At 35.9% G+C, this 19,720-nt stretch overlaps 1 protein-coding gene across 6 annotated transcripts in view; it reads right to left on the reverse strand.

Annotated features, from left to right (window-relative positions):
* Positions 1 to 19,720, reverse strand: part of LOC137015254 (cytosolic carboxypeptidase 4) — a 202,989-nt gene that overhangs the window by 21,159 nt on the left and 162,110 nt on the right. For all 6 annotated transcript variants that reach the window (XM_067380092.1, XM_067380094.1, XM_067380096.1 and 3 more), the window contains one exon: positions 4,243 to 4,406. In XM_067380092.1, coding sequence (XP_067236193.1) covers positions 4,243 to 4,406 — 164 coding nt within the window. The remainder of the gene's footprint in view (positions 1 to 4,242; positions 4,407 to 19,720) is intronic.

The following is a 19,720-nucleotide window of genomic DNA, read 5'->3' on the forward strand; positions in this document are numbered from 1 at the left end:
GAAGCTGGCGGTCACTGCCTTTGAGTGGAAAGTGATATCCATCTGTTGTCATCTGCTGTGTTGGCTGTCAAAAGAAACTGATCAAATCACTTCAGACCTTAAAGCAGAAAAGACATACTTAATAGATACAGTCTCTCTCTCTTTCTCTCTCTCTCTCACACACACACACCAAACTCTAACCCTTAAATACATATGACTTTTTCATTATTTGGTGTCTTTATTAATTAACCAATTTATTTCCTTTCAAAGAAAAAGGATCAATACTTTTCCATTGATAATTATTTTCATGTTATTGCCTGTAAATGATAAATGGCTGACATTAAAATGTTATACCATTTTGTCTAAATAAATGAAAAAATAAATGCTACAAGTGAATTTAGCCATCACAATAAGAATGTACAGTATGAAAAATATATAAATAAATATATACAATGATAAATAATAATAATAATAATAATAATAATAAATTATATATATATATATATATATATATATATATATATATATATATATATATATATATATATATATATATATATATATATATAATAAAATAATAATAAAATATATATATATACACACACAGGTGCTGGTCATATAATTAGAATATCATCAAAAAGTTGATTTATTTCACTAATTCCATTCAAAAAGTCAAACTTGTATATTATATTCATTCATTACACACAGACTGATATATTTCAAATGTTTATTTCTTTTAATTATGATGATTATAACTCACAACTAAGGAAAATCCCAAATTCAGTATCTCAGAAAATTTTAATATTGTGAAAAGGTTCAATATTAAAGACACCTGGTGCCACACTCTAATCAGCTAATTAACTCAAAACACCTGCAAAGGCCTTTAAATGGTCTCTCAGTCTAGTTCTGTAGGTTACACAATCATGGGGAAGACTGCTGACTTGACCATTGACACCTTGCACAAGGAGGGCAAGACACAAAAGGTAAAAGCAAAAAGAGGCTGGCTGTTCACAGAGCTCTGCGTCCTAGCACATTAATAGAGAGGTGAAGGGAAGGAAAAGATGTGGTAGAAAAAAGTGTACAAGCAATAGGGATAACCGCACCCTGGAGAGGATTGTGAAACAAAACCCATTCAAAAATGTGGGGGAGATTCACAAAGAGTGGACTGCAACTGGAGTCAGTGCTTCAAGAACCACTACGCACAGACGTATGCAAGACGTGGGTTTCAGCTGTTGCATTCCTTGTGTCAAGCCACTCTTGAACAACAGACAGCGTCAGAAGCGTCTCGCCTGGGCTAAAGACAAAAAGGACTGGACTGCTGCTGAGTGGTCCAAAGTTATGTTCTCTAATGAAAGTAAATTTTGCATTTCCTTTGGAAATCAGGGTCCCAGAGTCTGGAGGAAGAGAGGAGAGGCACACAATCCACGTTGCTTGAGGTCCAGTGACATAAAAATCATAAATATAAAAAATAAAATGAAATATAATAACAATAAATATAAAAGAATGTATAAAAATACAACTAAACATAAAATAAATATTTAAAGGGATAGTTCACCCAAAAAAAATTATCCCATGATTTATGAACACAATCAGAGCTATATTTAAAAATATCCTTGCTCCTCCAAGGCTTATAATGGCTGTGAATGGGGGGCCACATTTTGAAGCCAAAAAACAAAACAAAACAAAAAAAAACATCCATCCATAATAAAGTAATTCATACGATTCCAGGGGGTTAATAAAGGCCTTCTGGAGCAAAGCGATGTGGTTTTGTAAGAAATATATCCAAATATATCCGAAATCCTCTGACATTTCTTTTCAGTTCACTCTTTTGCCGTGAATCGATGCGTACGGCCATCTGTTGGAAACTAGTTATTTTAGTTTTTAAAGTTTTAAATATGGATATTCTTCTTACAAAAACACATTGCTTCACTTCAGAAGACCTTTATTAACCCTCTGGAGTCATACCGATTACTTTTATTATGGATGGATGCATTTTTTTTGGGCTTCAAAATGTGGCCCCCATTCACAACCATTATAAACCTTGAAGGAGCAAGGATATGTTTAAATATATCTCCAATTGTGTTCGTTTGAAAGAAGACAGTCATATACACCTAGGATGGCTTGAGGGTGAGTAAATCATGGAATAATTTTAATTTTGGGTGAACTAACTCTTTAATATCAGCTGATATATATCAAATATTGACCAATACTGAACAAAAATGATAAGCTATATAAATTGTATAAATCACGGAACCCAAATTTTCACATGATTTGTCAAATGTATTTCAGTCAAAGATTATTTGTTTATTTGTAATATAAGAGCTACACCTTACACCCGTCTAAGAAGAGCTTAGCTGAACCAGACAAGGCTCATAAGCAGAATTCTGCAGTTGCGCATAACTGAGTTACGCAATACTCTCGGGTAGGACCAGTCAAGTTTACAGTTTTCTCTTCAGTAAGGGGAAGAAGAAGAGCGGAACAATAGGAACACTGTGAAATCCTAGAGAAAAGAGGGAGGTGGGATAATCTTCTCAGAACACTGAGCGGTCTGTGTGGACAAGATGTAACAATTCAAAACGCACACAAAAGGGATTTAATTGAACTTCGTAGAAATCAATAGCTTAGCTTTGGTCCATTTCATTCCATGACAGAAATCAAGACTCTAAGTGAATTTTAACTTGAGGATGCTGGGGAATGGAAAATAGAGGGAGAGGGAGAGGGAGAGAAAGAGTGTGTGTGGACAAGAAAGAAGCTGGAGACGAAAGGAAAACAGAAAAAGTGGCAGTGCTCCCAGGAAACCCCTTTAGTGGCAAATTGAAAACTTGAAAGGGAGCTGATGCACTTTAAATGAGTCTCTGTCCACGTCCCACAGCTCGAGATCATGTTTAAAAAGCCAAAGTAAAATGGCTGCCTCACTTGGCAACAGCAACTCTGGAATATGACTCTTAAAGGTCACTAACAAGGTCACTTTGGCAATAATCTCATATCATATCACGTGGTATAGCGCTTAGAAGGCACAGACATTCCTCATTCTCTTTTCACATTACTAAGCAAAATCAAAAGGAGAGTCATTACGTCATTGTTCTATTTGCATACTCATTGCAACTGGTTTTGCATTCATTTACATACAGAATTCTCACATAATTAACTATCTACATAAGCTGCAGACAGAAAACAAGACAAACAAGTCATGAAAGCAACAAAACACCTCTGATGCAGCATTTAATTTACCCAGAACCAAATCCTAATTTAATTTACCTAAAACTTCAATATTTGCACCCTTGCAATCTGATATTTCCTTCAGGACATGCTAATCTAGTTCTTTATCTTCTTACACTTTTCTGCAATTAATTATGCTTCAAACCACCTAATATACTCCATCTACACTGTTTTGTAGATAATTTCAGCCTTACATTTATGCATGTTTAGTTTTCAAAATTTTTTAAATAATTTAATATAATATTGTTTAATTTCCCACTGATTTACAGTGACGCTCTATTGACAGACATTTAAAAATAGCCATGTAAAAAAAATCAAATGATAACATAAAAGCAAGTAAATACGAATCTTTGCAAGCAACATATACAGTAAAACAATTGAAAGTGCCTTTTTGATGAATAGAAATCATAGCAGATCGCTTTCTCCTTGGTATTATAGACCTCCTTACGTTTTTTTTATTAGACAAAAGTGAACCATAATTGGAGAACCTTCATCAATTTCTCTCTCCCTCCATGTTCCAAATGCTAATATGAATAAAAACATTAATGCTATTCCTTTGCTGCTGTGGGCTTGCACTGGTATCCCTTTAAGAAATGCACATCTAGCTCTTATTTTCATTCTCCTCCACCGAAGCAGAATCGTTATCATAATATAGTTATAGACAATTATAGTTATCAAATATAAATCCCACAAGGCCAGCTGAATGTGCATATACTGTACTAACAAAAAAGTGTCTGTTAGTATGCTAATTTCAAATAATAAAATGCAGCTAAGTAATTTGTGTAAAGCAAAACAAAACAATTTATCTTTCAAATTAATATTGTATGTTTAAAAGGGAGTAGACAATAATTCCCATATCCTTTGTTTTCAACATTTTGTTTAAGGCCATGTGTCTAATTAGACTCTGCGGTATTCAAAAAATGTAATCATCTGTATTTGTAGCAACCTTTGATTTAGAACAACTTTTTATTGTGCACTATTTTGACAAGTTTTGGAGCCTGAGACGTGTGTCTGAGGTCAAAATATCTTCATTTGAAAACTCACTTATTGGATTTGTGGTCGAGCAGCCTGTCGTCCAGGTCCAGCAGGGCAGGCGCGTGCTGGATCAGACGGCTGTTATAATGGATGGAGTTCCTCCTGAGGGTGAGAAGACTCTGGCTGAACTTCATTCCCATCTCCTCCAGCTCCCGCGTCCCTGTCTGCAAGCCCTGCGAGGTGAAAACATTTGAGATTTATGATTGACAGACTGATTGATAGGGGCTGTCAACCAGCATTTACAGACTTGTCTCTTAATTCTGGAGCCGTTTCGCAAGTGACCCTTCTGTGTTTGTTTTGTGAATATATAAGGAATTTAAAATATGAATGTTACTGAATCAAAGTACAAAGTAAAAATACAATAAAAATAAAACACAAGTCAATCAAAACAAGGTTGTTAGATTCAAAACACACAACAAAAACAGACAACAAAATCAACATTTCAAAACAAAAAACAAAACAAAAAATCAAAGACAACACATTCACACATCAAAACGCAAAAAAGTAAACAAAACAATCAAAAAAAGACAAAATCAACACTTCTAAACAAAAACAAAGGCAACAAAATCAACATTTCAAAACGCAAAAAATGTAACAAGCAAAAACAAAAAAGACAAAATCAACATTTCAAAACTAAACAAAACAAAACAAACAAAAAGACAACAAAATCAACATTTCAAAACAAAAAACACAAAAACTAAACATAACAAAACAAAAAAACAAAAAAGACAACAAAATCAACATTTCAAAACACACACACAAAAAAAACTAAACATAAAAAAAAAGACAACAAAACCATTATTATCAGTATTATTCTTTTGCAGATGCTACTTGGTTGGATATTTTTTAATCTAGTAACATTAAGTGAGACTTTAGTATTCAAATATCTTGTGGCCTTTTGTAGAACTTTTGCTGAAATTAGCTGAAAGTAGCTTTGAGTTAGGTCCAAAAATGAATCTGCATTGACACCACAATGTTATTGCACACTTCCCGCTGTGCACAAACTCTCCTCTCATATAATACATTGTTCCAGAAATAACCGTTAATGGAAATCCAGACACTAACAATATTTTCTGCCACTAGTAAACAAACACCACACAGGCATTGAAACGTTCACGCTTTTCTAGGCACACAAACCCCTGCAATAACCCAAAGTCCTGACCCAGTGGTTCAATGAGCTGTGGATTACTGCAGGTTAACAAAATCAATAAATCTGCAGTGACTCCATGTTTCTTCAGCGCTCCACTCACCGGTGTAACCAAAACAAGCAAGCTTGTGGAGCTTTTATCTGCTCATATACGTTTTATAGGACATTCATATATGCATGTAAGATACATATTACACATATACAGTCAAACCGAAAATTATTTTTTGATATTTTTTGTATATTTTTACTAGTGGGTGCAGGATACTATAGTTATTTTATGTAAGTGAGGATAGCAAAATAAAGTATATATATATATATATATATAAATATACACACACATGTATATTTTAAAAAATATTTTAAAAGAAATCCAATGAAGACATTATGCATCATAGTCAGTCATAAGATGAACATTAAAACAACACGAAAACAGTCATGATTACAATATTTTCTATATCATATTGACTCTTGTCCAAATAAAGTCTTTAACCTTATCTGTTTCAACATTCAGTTTTCTGTCAGATTACACCTTTCATAACAACATAATGATTACAGATTATTTTGGCGAGAAGCAGCTGCACCTGCTCGCTCAAGCATGTTATTAGCGTGTGAACGCTGCACGCTTCCCCTGAGAAAGTGCGGCAGTGAATCCCCGCGAGCCTTTCATTCACTGCGCATCGACCTGGTGAGATTGATCCCCGTTTGGCTGCAACATTAGAGATGATTCATTATGAGCGATTGCCACAACCTTGCAGGGACACAGTGCATCACCGCCATGTTGAAACCAAGCGAGAAAAAGGTGTCACAATTTTTTAGATGAGCTACCACACTTATTTAATCTGCATCTTTCTATGTTAGGTAATGTAATCACTTTACTTTTTGATTACTTTTAGATTACTTTTGACCTAACTCGTTTATCACATTGATTTGAATAGGATAATCTTGTACCATATTAACATAAAAATACAAAGAGAAAGAATTTATTTAATTTTGTTATAAACAAATATGTCAGGGTATCCCATTATCAATAAAAAAACTGTAGTCTTATTATGAGTATTGTAAAACATAATGTAATCTAATTACAAGTATTTAATTTTTGTAATCTGATTACGTAATCCAGATTACATATAATCAGTTACTACCCAGCACTCCTTTCCTTCTCTCTTTCTCTCGCTGTAGATAAGTGAGTCTTGGTTATGAACTCAGCATGCCAGATGAGTCAGAAGCGAGCTAGCGTCGGCGCTAATACCTTAAGAGTCTCGCCACACTCTGGGGAAGCGGCCAAATTAATAGGAAGCCGTGTAAGGAAGAGAATGATGGGTGAGCAACACCAGGCGCACCCACCTACACATGACCTTTACTTGATCGAGAGACACAGCGTACAAAAACACACACACGTCCACGCCGCAGACACAAACTCACTCTGTCAAGACGGGACCAAACATAAACAGACGTTTACCCGCAGCCTCCCTCTAACCGGCCAAACAGACGCCGAGGTGCCGAAAGCAAGGGAGACCTGCTCAGTATGAGTGCAGCGGTGTGTTCTGGGTATCGCTCTTCAATTATTTAGAGGCAAACTGGGGGGTTACATGTGTAGAATGCATAGATCCCGGGCTGTTTGCTTGGAGTCGAAAATCGATTCTCACCATGTTTGCATTGAGAAGGCCACACTGATCATTTCAACTGAAGCATAGCCCTTTAACTTCCACTCTGATGCAATCGCTCATGTCAAAACACTCGCGCTTGTATGTTTAGAGGAGAAACTGAACCCATATACATCCAACTACATTAAGAATTAGGGCTGGACGGTGTGACCTAAAATCTAAATCTCGATTAGCTGAACATTTTACCTCGATTACGATTAATGAATGATTATTTTCATTTTGTTTTTTGCTTTTTTTTAGCCCTCATAGTTGACTGACAAGGTACAAGACTATTAAAGAAGGGATATTTTTTCCTAATGAAAGAGTGCTCTGACATAACAGCTCACTTTCAGGGGTTATTTTATCTATGGTTCCTAACATTTCTTAGAAATTTCTGCTCGCTGTAAATCGAATACAGATAAATTAGCACAGTTCCAGTGCATTTATTTGAATGCATTAATGAGAAAGCGATTGCGTGTGTGAATTAGCATAATCATACCGTCTCTCTATTAATTGTGAAGTTGTGGGTTGTAAGTAGTTATTTCAAAAGTAGAAAAATATATGCTATAACTTTTGAGTTTCTAAGCTACTTTAGTGATAAATCACAGGACAGCGATGACGAGTTTCTGTGCGCGCGATCTTCACGTGATGTGCAGCTACTGTCTGTATGAGTGTTCATGTGCCGCGATGCATCAGCGCAATATCTCAATATAATGATACACATCCGATGGTCTAAAATCACTTGAATGTCCAAACTGGCAAGCCTTAAAACACAGAATTGACAAAGTTTAGTAAAGACTAAAGTGAAAGTGATCTAATTTCGGGACTCTGCGTGTGTTGACTCGGCATTTGAGCTCGCCTCCATGTTGCTTCCATGGCGCTGACTGGACTGGGCGGAGACACGTTACTACACATGCAGTAGTTTGTTTTTAAGGAGAAAGTATCAACAGAATTAAAAAAAGTAAATAACCAACATGGGAAATTTGCGTCGATTAGAGGTTCTGAATTTCGGTTTCGATAATTTTTCGATTAATCATCCAGCCCTATTGAGAATTTACCTGTTTTTTTGTTTTTTTGCATTATGTAGTGAAATGACCATAAATGGCTCCATAAATAACAACTATATCTGACGTTGTTTTTAAAATGCTGATAAATAAAATGTTCCACATGGAAAATGTTATGAAAGTTATGAGCATAGAGATATTGCACTCACAAAGAGTAATTTGTGGAAAATTTAATTTTAGAAATTTTATGACATTTTCAGGTTTTTCAGGACTGTGGGAACGATGCATAAAATAAAATACAATAAAATATGTATTTTTGTCTCTTTTTTCCAGTAAAAATATCTACACATCCTTAAAACAAGATATATAACATAACATAACATAACATAACATAACATAACATAACATAACATAACATAACATAATATAATATGTGTATACAATTAATTACACGTCACAAGAATACATTATCACATTATCTGCACATTATCAACAGTTTGAAGAGAATCTTCCTAATTATTTTTGAATAACCACACTACAGACAACTTGAATAACAATACAACAGACATACATTTGAAGGTAACTGCAATTTGTTACTGACACAGTCACACAGACTGTGTTGTTGGCCAAGCATTCGCGTCTGCGTACTTGCATAATGTGTTTATGGCCTAACGGACATCTTGGTGATGTATATGTTGTGTTTACTGAATAAAAAAATTTCCAGGCATCAGAGCTGATTAACTGATCAAAGAATGTAAATAATTTGAAGTTTTCAACCAGTCAACAAATGTTGATTTAACACTCGCTGAGGCACTAAAGCTCAACAAACGAAACAAAAATTGACAAACAATGACAAATACACACACTTTGCATGCTTTGTTTGCAAATTAGCCAATCTAAATCACTTTGAGCCTAGACTCTTCTATTTTTATGTGACAGAGAGAGGAAAAAAAAAAAAAAGTCACTCATTCACTTATGCAGCAAAGCGTTTCGGTCGGCAGGGGCAAATTCCTTGTTTATTGGAGTGACAGTTTTTCCCTTTGATAAGGCCAGAGTTGAGTAGAGCCAAGCAGGCAGCAGGAAGACTGCCAAAACCGCACACAGGCATAGCAGCTATCATGCCCTTTCAGAGGGCCCAAGCCATTAGAGAGGTAAATTACCCCTCCTGATCGCTCTTATTAACTCTAAGCTAATCTCAGCGGCATACGGCTTGATCACCACGGCACTGTGCCACTGAAAAGACTGGTATCAATCGTAGGAAACGGTGCAGTGGCAGCAAATTAAAAAAAAAAAAAAAAATTCTCGATTTCGGAGCATTACACGACTGTATATGACTGTATACACAAATGTATGAAAGCACATTCATACGGATATGAAAACTACATATTCTGTATAATATAGCATATAAAATATATAAAATTTACAATACCATATTTACCATGTTCATTCACATATGTACACAAAAAATAAGAGCATTTGTACAAACAAATCATAATCACCACAGTAAAGGCCTGTTCACACCAAGGATGATAACTATAAAGATAACCATAACTATATTTCCTATAACTATATTAGCACCCACAGCAACAACAATATTATCTTTATTATAAGCACTGCACTCATGTCGTCTGCTCAAGCCCTTTAAAGGATGGCTTCTGATTGGCTGTCAATATTTTTATTATTCATCAGTATGAAAATCGTTATGAGAGTGGGTTCAACGTTATTGTTTCTTTGTGTCGTTATGATTATAGTTATGAAGTGGACTTCTCTATTCTCATAGAATTAGAATGTTTCTTAGAACATTGTAGTTACAGAAGGATGCTATAATGATGAAAGTGTGAACGGGCCTTAAGCCTGCAAGAATGGTTTCTATTTTAAGTGGATGGTTCAGATTTGGGTGGAAATATCAGGTTTCAACATTCGTTCTTGATTGTTTGTCATGTGCGGAAGTAAAGAAAAGAAGGTTCAGCTACTATGGACCTTCTCAACTCCATAAATAACTTGCATTTTTCCTTTCAACCACAGATGGCGACAGAGAGGCCAAAATATGGTATTGCAACTTTCACTATTTTGCTGCGTTCACGTCACCTCGTATTTACCAGGAATCTTGAGATATTAATACGTGACATTATATTCGGAGCTGTTCATGTCCTTTTGGTTCTTGGACTGGGAATTATGCATTTCCATGGCACCACTATCAACGCCTAAATTAATCTACAGCAGTCAGGTGGTACAGCGGCCACGTGGTACATGTGGGAGCTTTCAGAAAACTCCCAGCTTACAAGCTGTAATTACGAGCTCTATGAGAAAGCGAACGCTTTTTACAAGCTAGAATCTCGTAACTACAGGAATTACGAGGTCGCGTGAATGCACCTTTTCACTACATTACTCCACTAATACAATCCAATGAATGAGTGAATAACAATTAGTGAACGAATTTGGACACTTAAAACACCATGTGTCTGTGTACATTTATCACCAATGAAAAAAAAACAGCTTTTTGCAGCTTGTAATCAAACTATATTCAACAAATATATAGCCTGAACAAAATAGTCTTGAATTTTTTGGTTTAAGTTATGGATTTGTTACAAATATAAATGAATGAATGAATGAATGAATGAATGAATGAATGAATGAATGAATGAATGAATGAATGAATGAATGAATGAATTTGGAAAGATGAATTTAGAAGAGAGTTTAGCATGCTGGTCCGTGTACCTTCGGATAATTAGTTTTCTCCTTTTTGTCTTCTAAACGGAAAAATGAAGAAAGCATTCATTTATCACATGAGAATAAATAAACAAATCTCAAGTCGTTTTTTCATATTTTTATTTTTGTTTTAATCACATTTGTTACCGTCATTAATTAGTCAAATAAGGCTACCTTTTTAAGATGGCTATATCTTATTAAATATAGGCATGCCATCTTTTAATTTAAAACCTTCAATTTAGTCAATACAATTAGTTTGACACTATTTTGTTTCAGCCAAAGGCATTTTGCGCTGCAGAGGTGGCAATGCAGCATCTGAAGTTGCTTTTAGATGTATTTACACAATTGAATGCTGCTCAGAGAGGTCCGTAAATACATTCACACAGCAGAGCAAATAATGCAATGACATTAATTTTATGTTTTATACAAAATGCTTTGAATACAGAAATATGAAATTAATGACAAGATGAAACGAATATGAAATATCGCCAGTAGTTGGCAGCAAGTCACTGTGTTAATGAATGAGTCATTTTATTCAATCCATTTGCTCGAAATGCTGATTCATTCAGTAATAAAAAGGCTGTATGGCTGGTGAATCACTCAACTGATTTGTTCAAAGACTCGGATTCATTCACGAATTAACTACTATATCTACTCTGTGCGCCTTATGTTGTCACACAATGATCTGTGACTTTGCTTTAGAAATTTAGCTGGCAGAAAAAAATAAAACATTGTTTTGAGGGACATACTCAGTGTTAATGAAATAAACTGTGTATTGCTCAAAACAGTCAGGACTGCTGATCTGCACTTGAACTTCACTACAATGTAAATACATTCTCTCTACGCTGTTCAGTGAGTCGCGCATTTTTGGCACACAGATTTCAAGAGTTGATCAGCTAAATAAAACAGTCGGTGTGCCAAATGTGACAGCAGATGCAATGTAAATTAATTCAGATTTAATATGATAAACTAATTCCACCGCACGCAAATGTATGTGTAGGCAGAAGAAAGCTATGGCCTGTAGGGTTTGTGTCGAACTGTTTATTAATCTGGTTGTTTGATGAGAAATACACTTAGATGAAATGTCCGATACATTCTCTCCACGCTGTCCAGTGCGTGTTCTCTGGGGCAGGGTTTATGTAAATTTTAGGGTTTGTGATGTCACTAACCCAGAAAGAAGATTGTTGTAGTCCCTACCAGCCGTTTGTTGTAGTCCTTAAACAGAGAATTCTTTAAAATAAAATATCTTCCTTTGCATTGAACTTTGAGCGTCGTAACTTTACAGATGTCGTTTATACTCAAACAGCAACATTACTCACTACCTAAAGTCAAAACAATGAAATCATAATCAATCACTCCTTTAAACACTTTGTTGCAGAAACATGTTTATGTTAAATTAAATGAGCTGTAAAAGTTTTATAACTCAAACACAAATACAAAATCTATATGCAACAAAACGCAGGGTCTATAAATTGATCAAAAATATAGATAAACTAGTCAACTTCACTAATCGACTAGTCAACCATCCTAGCCAATTAAACATTTTTTGGCAAGTTCCAAGTAATTTTGTACATTTTAATGGTTTTATAGACAGTAACTTTGCTAATTAGCATGCTATTATCACTGTCGACATTTCAAATGACAATGATGTATTGCATATGAACTGTCTGGTCTTGTGCCGCATCGCCCACTTACCTCCTGACATATACGCACAAAACACACCTTTCTTCCTTTCAGTTTGCAATCATAAATCAATGACAAGTCACACAAATGCTAACTAGTTGCTACCTGGCCACTTTCAACCAAGCGCTTTATTTCCCCTGAGGCTTCTGTTGCTACAATTTGTTGTTAAACAATCTAGCAGGACATTTTGTAGCAACGAACTCGAACTGTTTTCCAATAGAGGCCCAAGCATATCAGAGCTCTGCTAGCAAGCCTCAGTGTCATTGATGAAGTGAGTCATGATGGAAACAGAGTTACTGACTCAGTGGCTCCCTCTAGTTTTAAGATGTAACACTGCACCACTGGAAATAAACTAACGTGTTTCTCACACAATCCCTATGAGAGAAACAGAGCAAATTACGTACAATTTTCTCAGATAACCTCTGAGAAATATCTCTGACAGCGGAATATTATTTTTAATATATTTATTCTGACCTTTGTCAAATACTCTGATTAAAAGCTAAATTTCTTGGTGCACATTCATAATCTATTTGGACCTTTTAGTCAGTTTTTTTGGTCAAAATGCTCAGAAAAGCCTATTTATTTTGTTATCCTATCTATGCATGATAAGATTTGCTGCATTTTATTATTAGTATTGTTTTGTCACTGCTGTCCGCGGCCCACAAGACTAATATAGTCTAACACAGTTTGGCAGCAGCCAGCAGGATTTTGTTACTTCTTTGTGAATCTTAAAAATCAACAAATGAGCAAAACAAATCTCTTTGAATATTAAATAATTAGCATACGTATTTATAAAATAATAAAAAATTTGGAAACGAGCCCGGTGAAACATGCGTCTTTCATGAAGTCCTACTAAACGCAAGGATCAGAGGAGCTGTGTTTCGTTGGAGCGAAAGACAGTCAGGGCTGGTTTTGATCAACCATATGTTCACGTGGCCCCTGGAGTTGAGCTAGAAACTTTTAAAGATTCATAATCACAAACTAAGTGGTATTATTAATGAAAATGATAAAATTAAGCTCATGCAAACATCCCCTGTTTATTCAAGCAGGTCACATCCAGTAAACATCATGCTTTCATATCATATTCCATGAAAATGGTTTGCATATTGTGCCTAAAAATATACAAAATAGTCTACAAACTATTGCAAAATCCTAAAATGTTGTATATTTGCTGATTTAGAATTGCACATTTTCAATATGGACTCTACACTATGGACTTTTTAACCCCACTGTATTATAAAAGTACAGCAAGCTTTCTTTAACCTACTTGGACATGTCTGTCTATTTGTGTGTGTCTCTGTGTGTTTCAGGTATTCCTTACATTATGGTGAGAACATTTCCCCACAAAGATGGCAATATCAAAAAATCCTTGTCCTTGTCCTTTAAAAATGCAGAGTTTTCTGTGATGGGTAGGTTTAGTGTTAGGGTTATGGCACAGAATATACAAATCAATATATAAAAATCATTATGTCTATAAAATGTCCTCATAAATCATGAAAACCCAACTGTGTGTGTGTGTTCACATGGTGTGCATCAGTGAAATGAATCCTCGTTTAAAATCCACGCTTCCTTCCAGTAGACCAGGCAACTGACATTTCCTCTCATATTCCTGCATGACACCATCATTTAACATCAGCAACTGATGAAGAGTAAATGGAAACAGAGATCCGATTCTAAAAGCCTGACCTGCAGAAATGATTTAGAGAGGTCTGTGGAGTTCATCGTTTGAAGTGCTAGCTTTCCCTTCACCTTGGAGAACATTGAGATGGAGATGCTGGAGGCATCCAGAACATCTAAGTGCATATCACACAACCAAGAGAGAGGAAGTCCAGATGAACATCGAAACGCATGAGAATTTTAATGTCACATCTGCAGAACACTAACAAGAAGGATTTGTTTCATTTAAAACGATAATGAGCTTCAGCTGTACTTATCCACAGTTCAACCATGACAACTCTTGGAAAATTGTTAGCAGGGTAATGGAAATGACAATGTTAAAGGTGCCCTAGAATCAAAAATTGAATTTACCTTGGCATAGTTGAATAACAAGAGTTCAGTACATGGAAAAAACATACATTGAGTTTCAAACTCCATTGTTTCCTCCTTCTTATGTAAATCTCATTTGTTTAAAATACCTCCGGAAAACAGGCGAATCTCAACATAATACCGACTGTTACGTAACAGTCAGGATCATTAATATGTACAACCCCAATATTTGCATATGCCAGCCCATGTTCAAGGCATTACACAAGGGCAGGATGTCTGGATGTGCACAGCTGAATCATCAGACTAGGTAAGCAAGCAAGAACAACAGCGAAAAATGGTAGATGGCGCAATAATAACTGACATGATCCATGATATCATGATATTTTTAGTGATATTTGTAAATTGTCTTTCTAAATGTTTCGTTAGCATGTTGCTAATGTACTGTTAAATGAGGTTAAAGTTACCATCGTTTCTTACTGTATTCACGGAGACAAGAGCTGTCGCTATTTTCATTTTTAAACACTTGCAGTCTGTAAAATGCATAAACACAACTTCATTCTTTATAAATCTCTCCAACAGTGTGTAATGTTAGCTTTAGCCACAGAGCACTATCAAACTCATTCAGAATCAAATGTAAACATCCACATAAATACTATACTTACATGATCCAACGCATGCATGCAGTATGCATGACGAACATCTTGTAAAGATCCATTTGAGGGTTATATTAGCTATGTGAACTTTGTAAACGCACTTTATTATAATCGAGAGCACGGGGGCGCAGGGTGCGCGCGATTTAAAGAGGCCTCGGCCTGAATCGGTGCATAGATAATGATGAATGATTAAAAAAAATTAATAAAAACAATCTATGGGGTATTTTGAGCTGAAACTTCACAGACACATTCAGGGGACACCTTACATCTTGTAAAAACTGGTTCTAGGGCACCTTTACTGTATTTAGTCTTGGCGGAATAGATCTGCTACTAAATTGCTACTGCTGTAGATTATTGCTGTTGTTGTAGATTATTGCTGCTGCTGCAGAGCAAGTGCAGGAATTTGCTACTGCCAATACATACGCTGATACGCTACTCTGAGTAAAGGCAAGAACACACCAAGCCGACGCAGACGAACTAGCGGCGACGAAAGCTGACTGCGGGGTTGGCTCACGTCGGCAGCGTCTGGGTCCAAAGTTGCCCTGACACACCAAACCAATGCTTGACAGCCGGCGGCCAAGTAGCACGTCCGTTCTGTGTCTGCGTAAGATGAAATGCTTTTCCGTACCAGCAGGTGGCAATAGCTGAACAGCAAATCAGAATGACCAGATGGCCCGATGGACCGACGCCGATTCAACGTCAAATTGGCCGAAAATGCTTGGGAAACATTCTCATCAGTGCATCAATGGCGGACTCGCTGTGAACGCGCTCAGGGCGGTTCTATGTTCAAACATCAGTGTTTGTCATCATTCGTGGGCGGGGCCTGTGGCTTTTGTGATGTCGCACTGCCAGGGATCTGGAAACGGCTTGTTCTGAGACACTACTTATGATTTATGAGGATTAAAAAAAAAAAAAGGAGTGGGTAGATTTTTATCACTATAGGGTGGTTGTGTACACACACTGCCAACACACATTTATGTCCAAGCACCATGCAAGAGTGAATTTTCCATAATAGGTCCCCTTTAAATAAGATATAATGATTAGACAAGCAAGCAACCAACAAAAACAAAAACCTAAAAAGCTCTTTCAGGCATGGTGCAACCACAGATTAAACTTTTACACAGACTCATCTTTGGCGTATATTTTAATGGAAGTTCTCAGCTGATTGTCAGACCTGCACACTCAGCACAGTCAGTGTCCTCAGTTTGCTGCGCCCTGCGAAATATTGCCGTGACCATAATTAAAAGCCGTCCTTTGATATTAATCACATATTATGAGAGTTGCTTTAATCAATTTGCAAACATCAAATTACTGTCTCGAGCATATGTTCCTCAAAATGGCTGGAGTCATAATTAATTCTTTTTTTTAAGAGATCCAATTAAATTTCTGGAAATCGGATGGGTCATAACTCCACTTACTGTCCTGAAATACAATTATCAGATCAGTCATCGTCTATGAAATGCCTCTCAGTGGCAGCCATAGAGCAGCCCATCCAAACAGTCAATCTGATTCATGTCTCCGGCCTGTCTCAGTTGATCCACAATTCACCTTGCATGACACATTTATCCCAAAGTGAACATGAAACTAAACTCACAAGCCATTTTACTTCTATAATGTCACATATTTTTGCAGGATGGGATATGATTTGAATTGATTGGATAAGTAAAAGTAAATTCATGCCAGAATTGAGCCAGGTGATTGGAGGGACTAGGCCAAAAACTTGAGTGGTCTTGATGACGTCAGCCATGAAGGAAAGTTGCTTCAGATGATGATCATTTTTTTTTAATTTGGACTAATGTGCACTGATGAATTGTTCACATATAGACATGTGAATTAAGAAAGAAAACAGGGTTAGTTTTGTTTAGCATTATTTCTTTTCTTAGTTAACTGAATAAATTCAGAAAAATGTATGGAGGCTCACCATAAAAAGCTACTAAAATATTTAAAAACAAAAGCAATGTCTCTGCTGAAGCTGTTTTCAAAGTTTCTCCAACCTTCAAACTAACAAACTACCAAGTCTAAACATCTGACATTGAAATAGACAGTATTTACAGCCTATTACATGTCAATTTTAAGATGAGGAGATAAATTACCCACTAAAAAAATGTTTCGCGGTTGCTGCAAACTCCCTGTAGGACTCACTATGCTAAAATTTAAACATTGCTTCACAGTTTCATTGAGACAAAAGTGTTTATCCCAACTGCAACTAAATTGGACCTAATCAGAATGTAGCACTCAGCATACTTAATTAAACGAACTTTGTACCAATTTCATCAAGCCTCTCGTTTATCTTAATCCACGTTTCCTCAAAAAAACGACAATAGCTGATTAAGTTTAGAAGAAAAAGAAGAGCAAAGGAAAGGAAGTGGGGAATTTCATTCGGCAGTCTGAAATTGCAAAGCTAAGGTGATTAAAGGTGCCGTCTTTGTGATGCAAATGAGATTCCTTTTGAAGATTATCCTTCGTTTGGCAAAAGACACCTCTGCTTTGAGTGGGAGACCGTCAGAAAAGGTCCTACCGGTGTCATTGGCAATCTGGGAAAATGGATAAGTTTCACTTCATTTTCAGTCTAGAGCAAAAAAGCTAGCCGGGTTTCCACACTCTTCATGGAATCAACAACCACAGGCTATGTTGTTTAACAGCTGATTGATTTGGCACTGTTACTTCACTTCCTTGTCCATCAAAGTACGCAAAAGTAAACGTTTTTCATCGGCACCGCTGCCCGAAGCTCAGATTTAGCGCGATGTTTCTTTTATGGTACAGGTGTAGCTGTCTATCTGATCAGGGATTCCGCAAGGCAGTGATGACATTTCAGAGACAGCGTTACTCCGAATGACCCGGGCTATGATTTACTGACTGAGAACGTAATTAAGCTTCGCTCCATTCCCGAATCCCAGAGCTCGTCTGAGCTGCTAATTGGCATGAATTAGCTGTGAACAGAGGGAGTGTTTCTATCCACTCCCCACTCTTTCTCTCACTCTTTTTTTAACGTTCCCACTCTCGTCTAACTCACATTAAAGGACCCAGAGAGGGCCCACTTTGAATTGGCTCCACAGTCTAATGGTCTGCCAGGTTCCTGACATCGGCAGTGAATATTAGTACAGACTTTTTAATCAAAAGACTCTCGGGCTGCCGCCCATTGCTAAAAGTACATGTACCAAAACATCTGGCCTGCCAGCTGCGCTTGTATGCGCCGCTCGTAATGAAATGTCTGATTTTCTGATCCATTAGTCCAAATCTATACACATTTAGAAGCTCATGCGTCCTGCATATTGTCCGACACGCTCTTCAAACATCAACAGGGATTCGGTTTACTCTGACATTCACCTTTCAGACAGGTTTAGAAACATAACTGACTTCAAATGACGTGTAGATTTCAATCAAATAAAATATAAATTTATACATAAAAATATGGGTCAATAACATGACGGATCTTTTTTTTGTCCACAGGCCTTAATAATAATAAAAAACAAAGATATGAAATGCAAAGTATGTAAGGTAGTACAACTAGATCTCTTTTATTGAATCCAAAGGGTTTTAATTATATTTTGCTACATATAAAGGTATTTTAATGATTTTGACAAAGTCAAAAGGTCATTCGGTTTAACCGTCCAAAGGCCAATACAGCCATTTCATTTGTGATTAAAATATCTTAAAATGTAAAAAATGTATATATTTTTATCCTGGCATGATTTTATAACTTATATCTTAACTGTTTTGAAAAATTAATGTTTTTTTACTCATACGCACGTCCCAAAACATCAGGTCATTTGGTACAACCGCTATAAAATATGGAAAATGTTGTAATATTTTAGAAACTTGTACTAAATATAAAATGTTTGATTGCCCTTTTGCTAGCTAGCTAGATATCAGCATGTTAGCATTGTTTGAAAATATCATCATTCAGTATAACCAAAAGTGTCATTTAGTAAAACCTAAATTTTGGTTAAACTGAATTACTTTTTTTGTGACAAATTTTGTCCATCTTGTAAAAAATGACAAAAGCAGTGTTAATTTATTATAAAAAACACATAATCCCATTGTTAACACAATAAAACTTCAAAATTAATTTTATGTTTTTCACACTTTTAAAAACCATATATACAATTTTCAATGACCCATATATAAATTATTAATTATAAAATAATAATAAATATAAAAAATGAATTATTAAAACAATTTTTTTATTTGAAATCTGTTTATAAAATGAGACTTTTTTATTTATATTTAATTTTTGTAAAATCCAATTACATTATATAAAATTTAAATGATCACTAACTGGAGTACCCGGGATATCCACTAGAGCGCACTTCTCCCCAGAACACTGTCATTCCACCATAAACTACATATCCCAGAATCCTTTGCTCATTATCCCTGATTAGTTTCTGCTGTTTCTCATTTACTCTCGTTAGCTCTGCCTATATAAACATGGTTAACTCAGTCTTTGCGAAGTCTTAAATGTGTCACTACTGCATTTGTGAGCACTCCTTTGATTATCTGTTCCCTGGTTTTGACCCTGTTGCTTGTTTTCTGGATTTACCCTGTCTGCCTGAGTTCCTGCCCTGGTATATGTTTGGATTTTTTGCCTGTCTTTTGACCTTTTGCCTGTTTTTGAAGTTCGATTGTGGATTACCCTTTCAATAAATACTGTGTTTGGATCCT

The sequence above is a fragment of the Chanodichthys erythropterus genome, chromosome 24, assembly GCF_024489055.1.
Source record: "Chanodichthys erythropterus isolate Z2021 chromosome 24, ASM2448905v1, whole genome shotgun sequence".
Lineage (NCBI taxonomy): Eukaryota > Metazoa > Chordata > Actinopteri > Cypriniformes > Xenocyprididae > Chanodichthys > Chanodichthys erythropterus.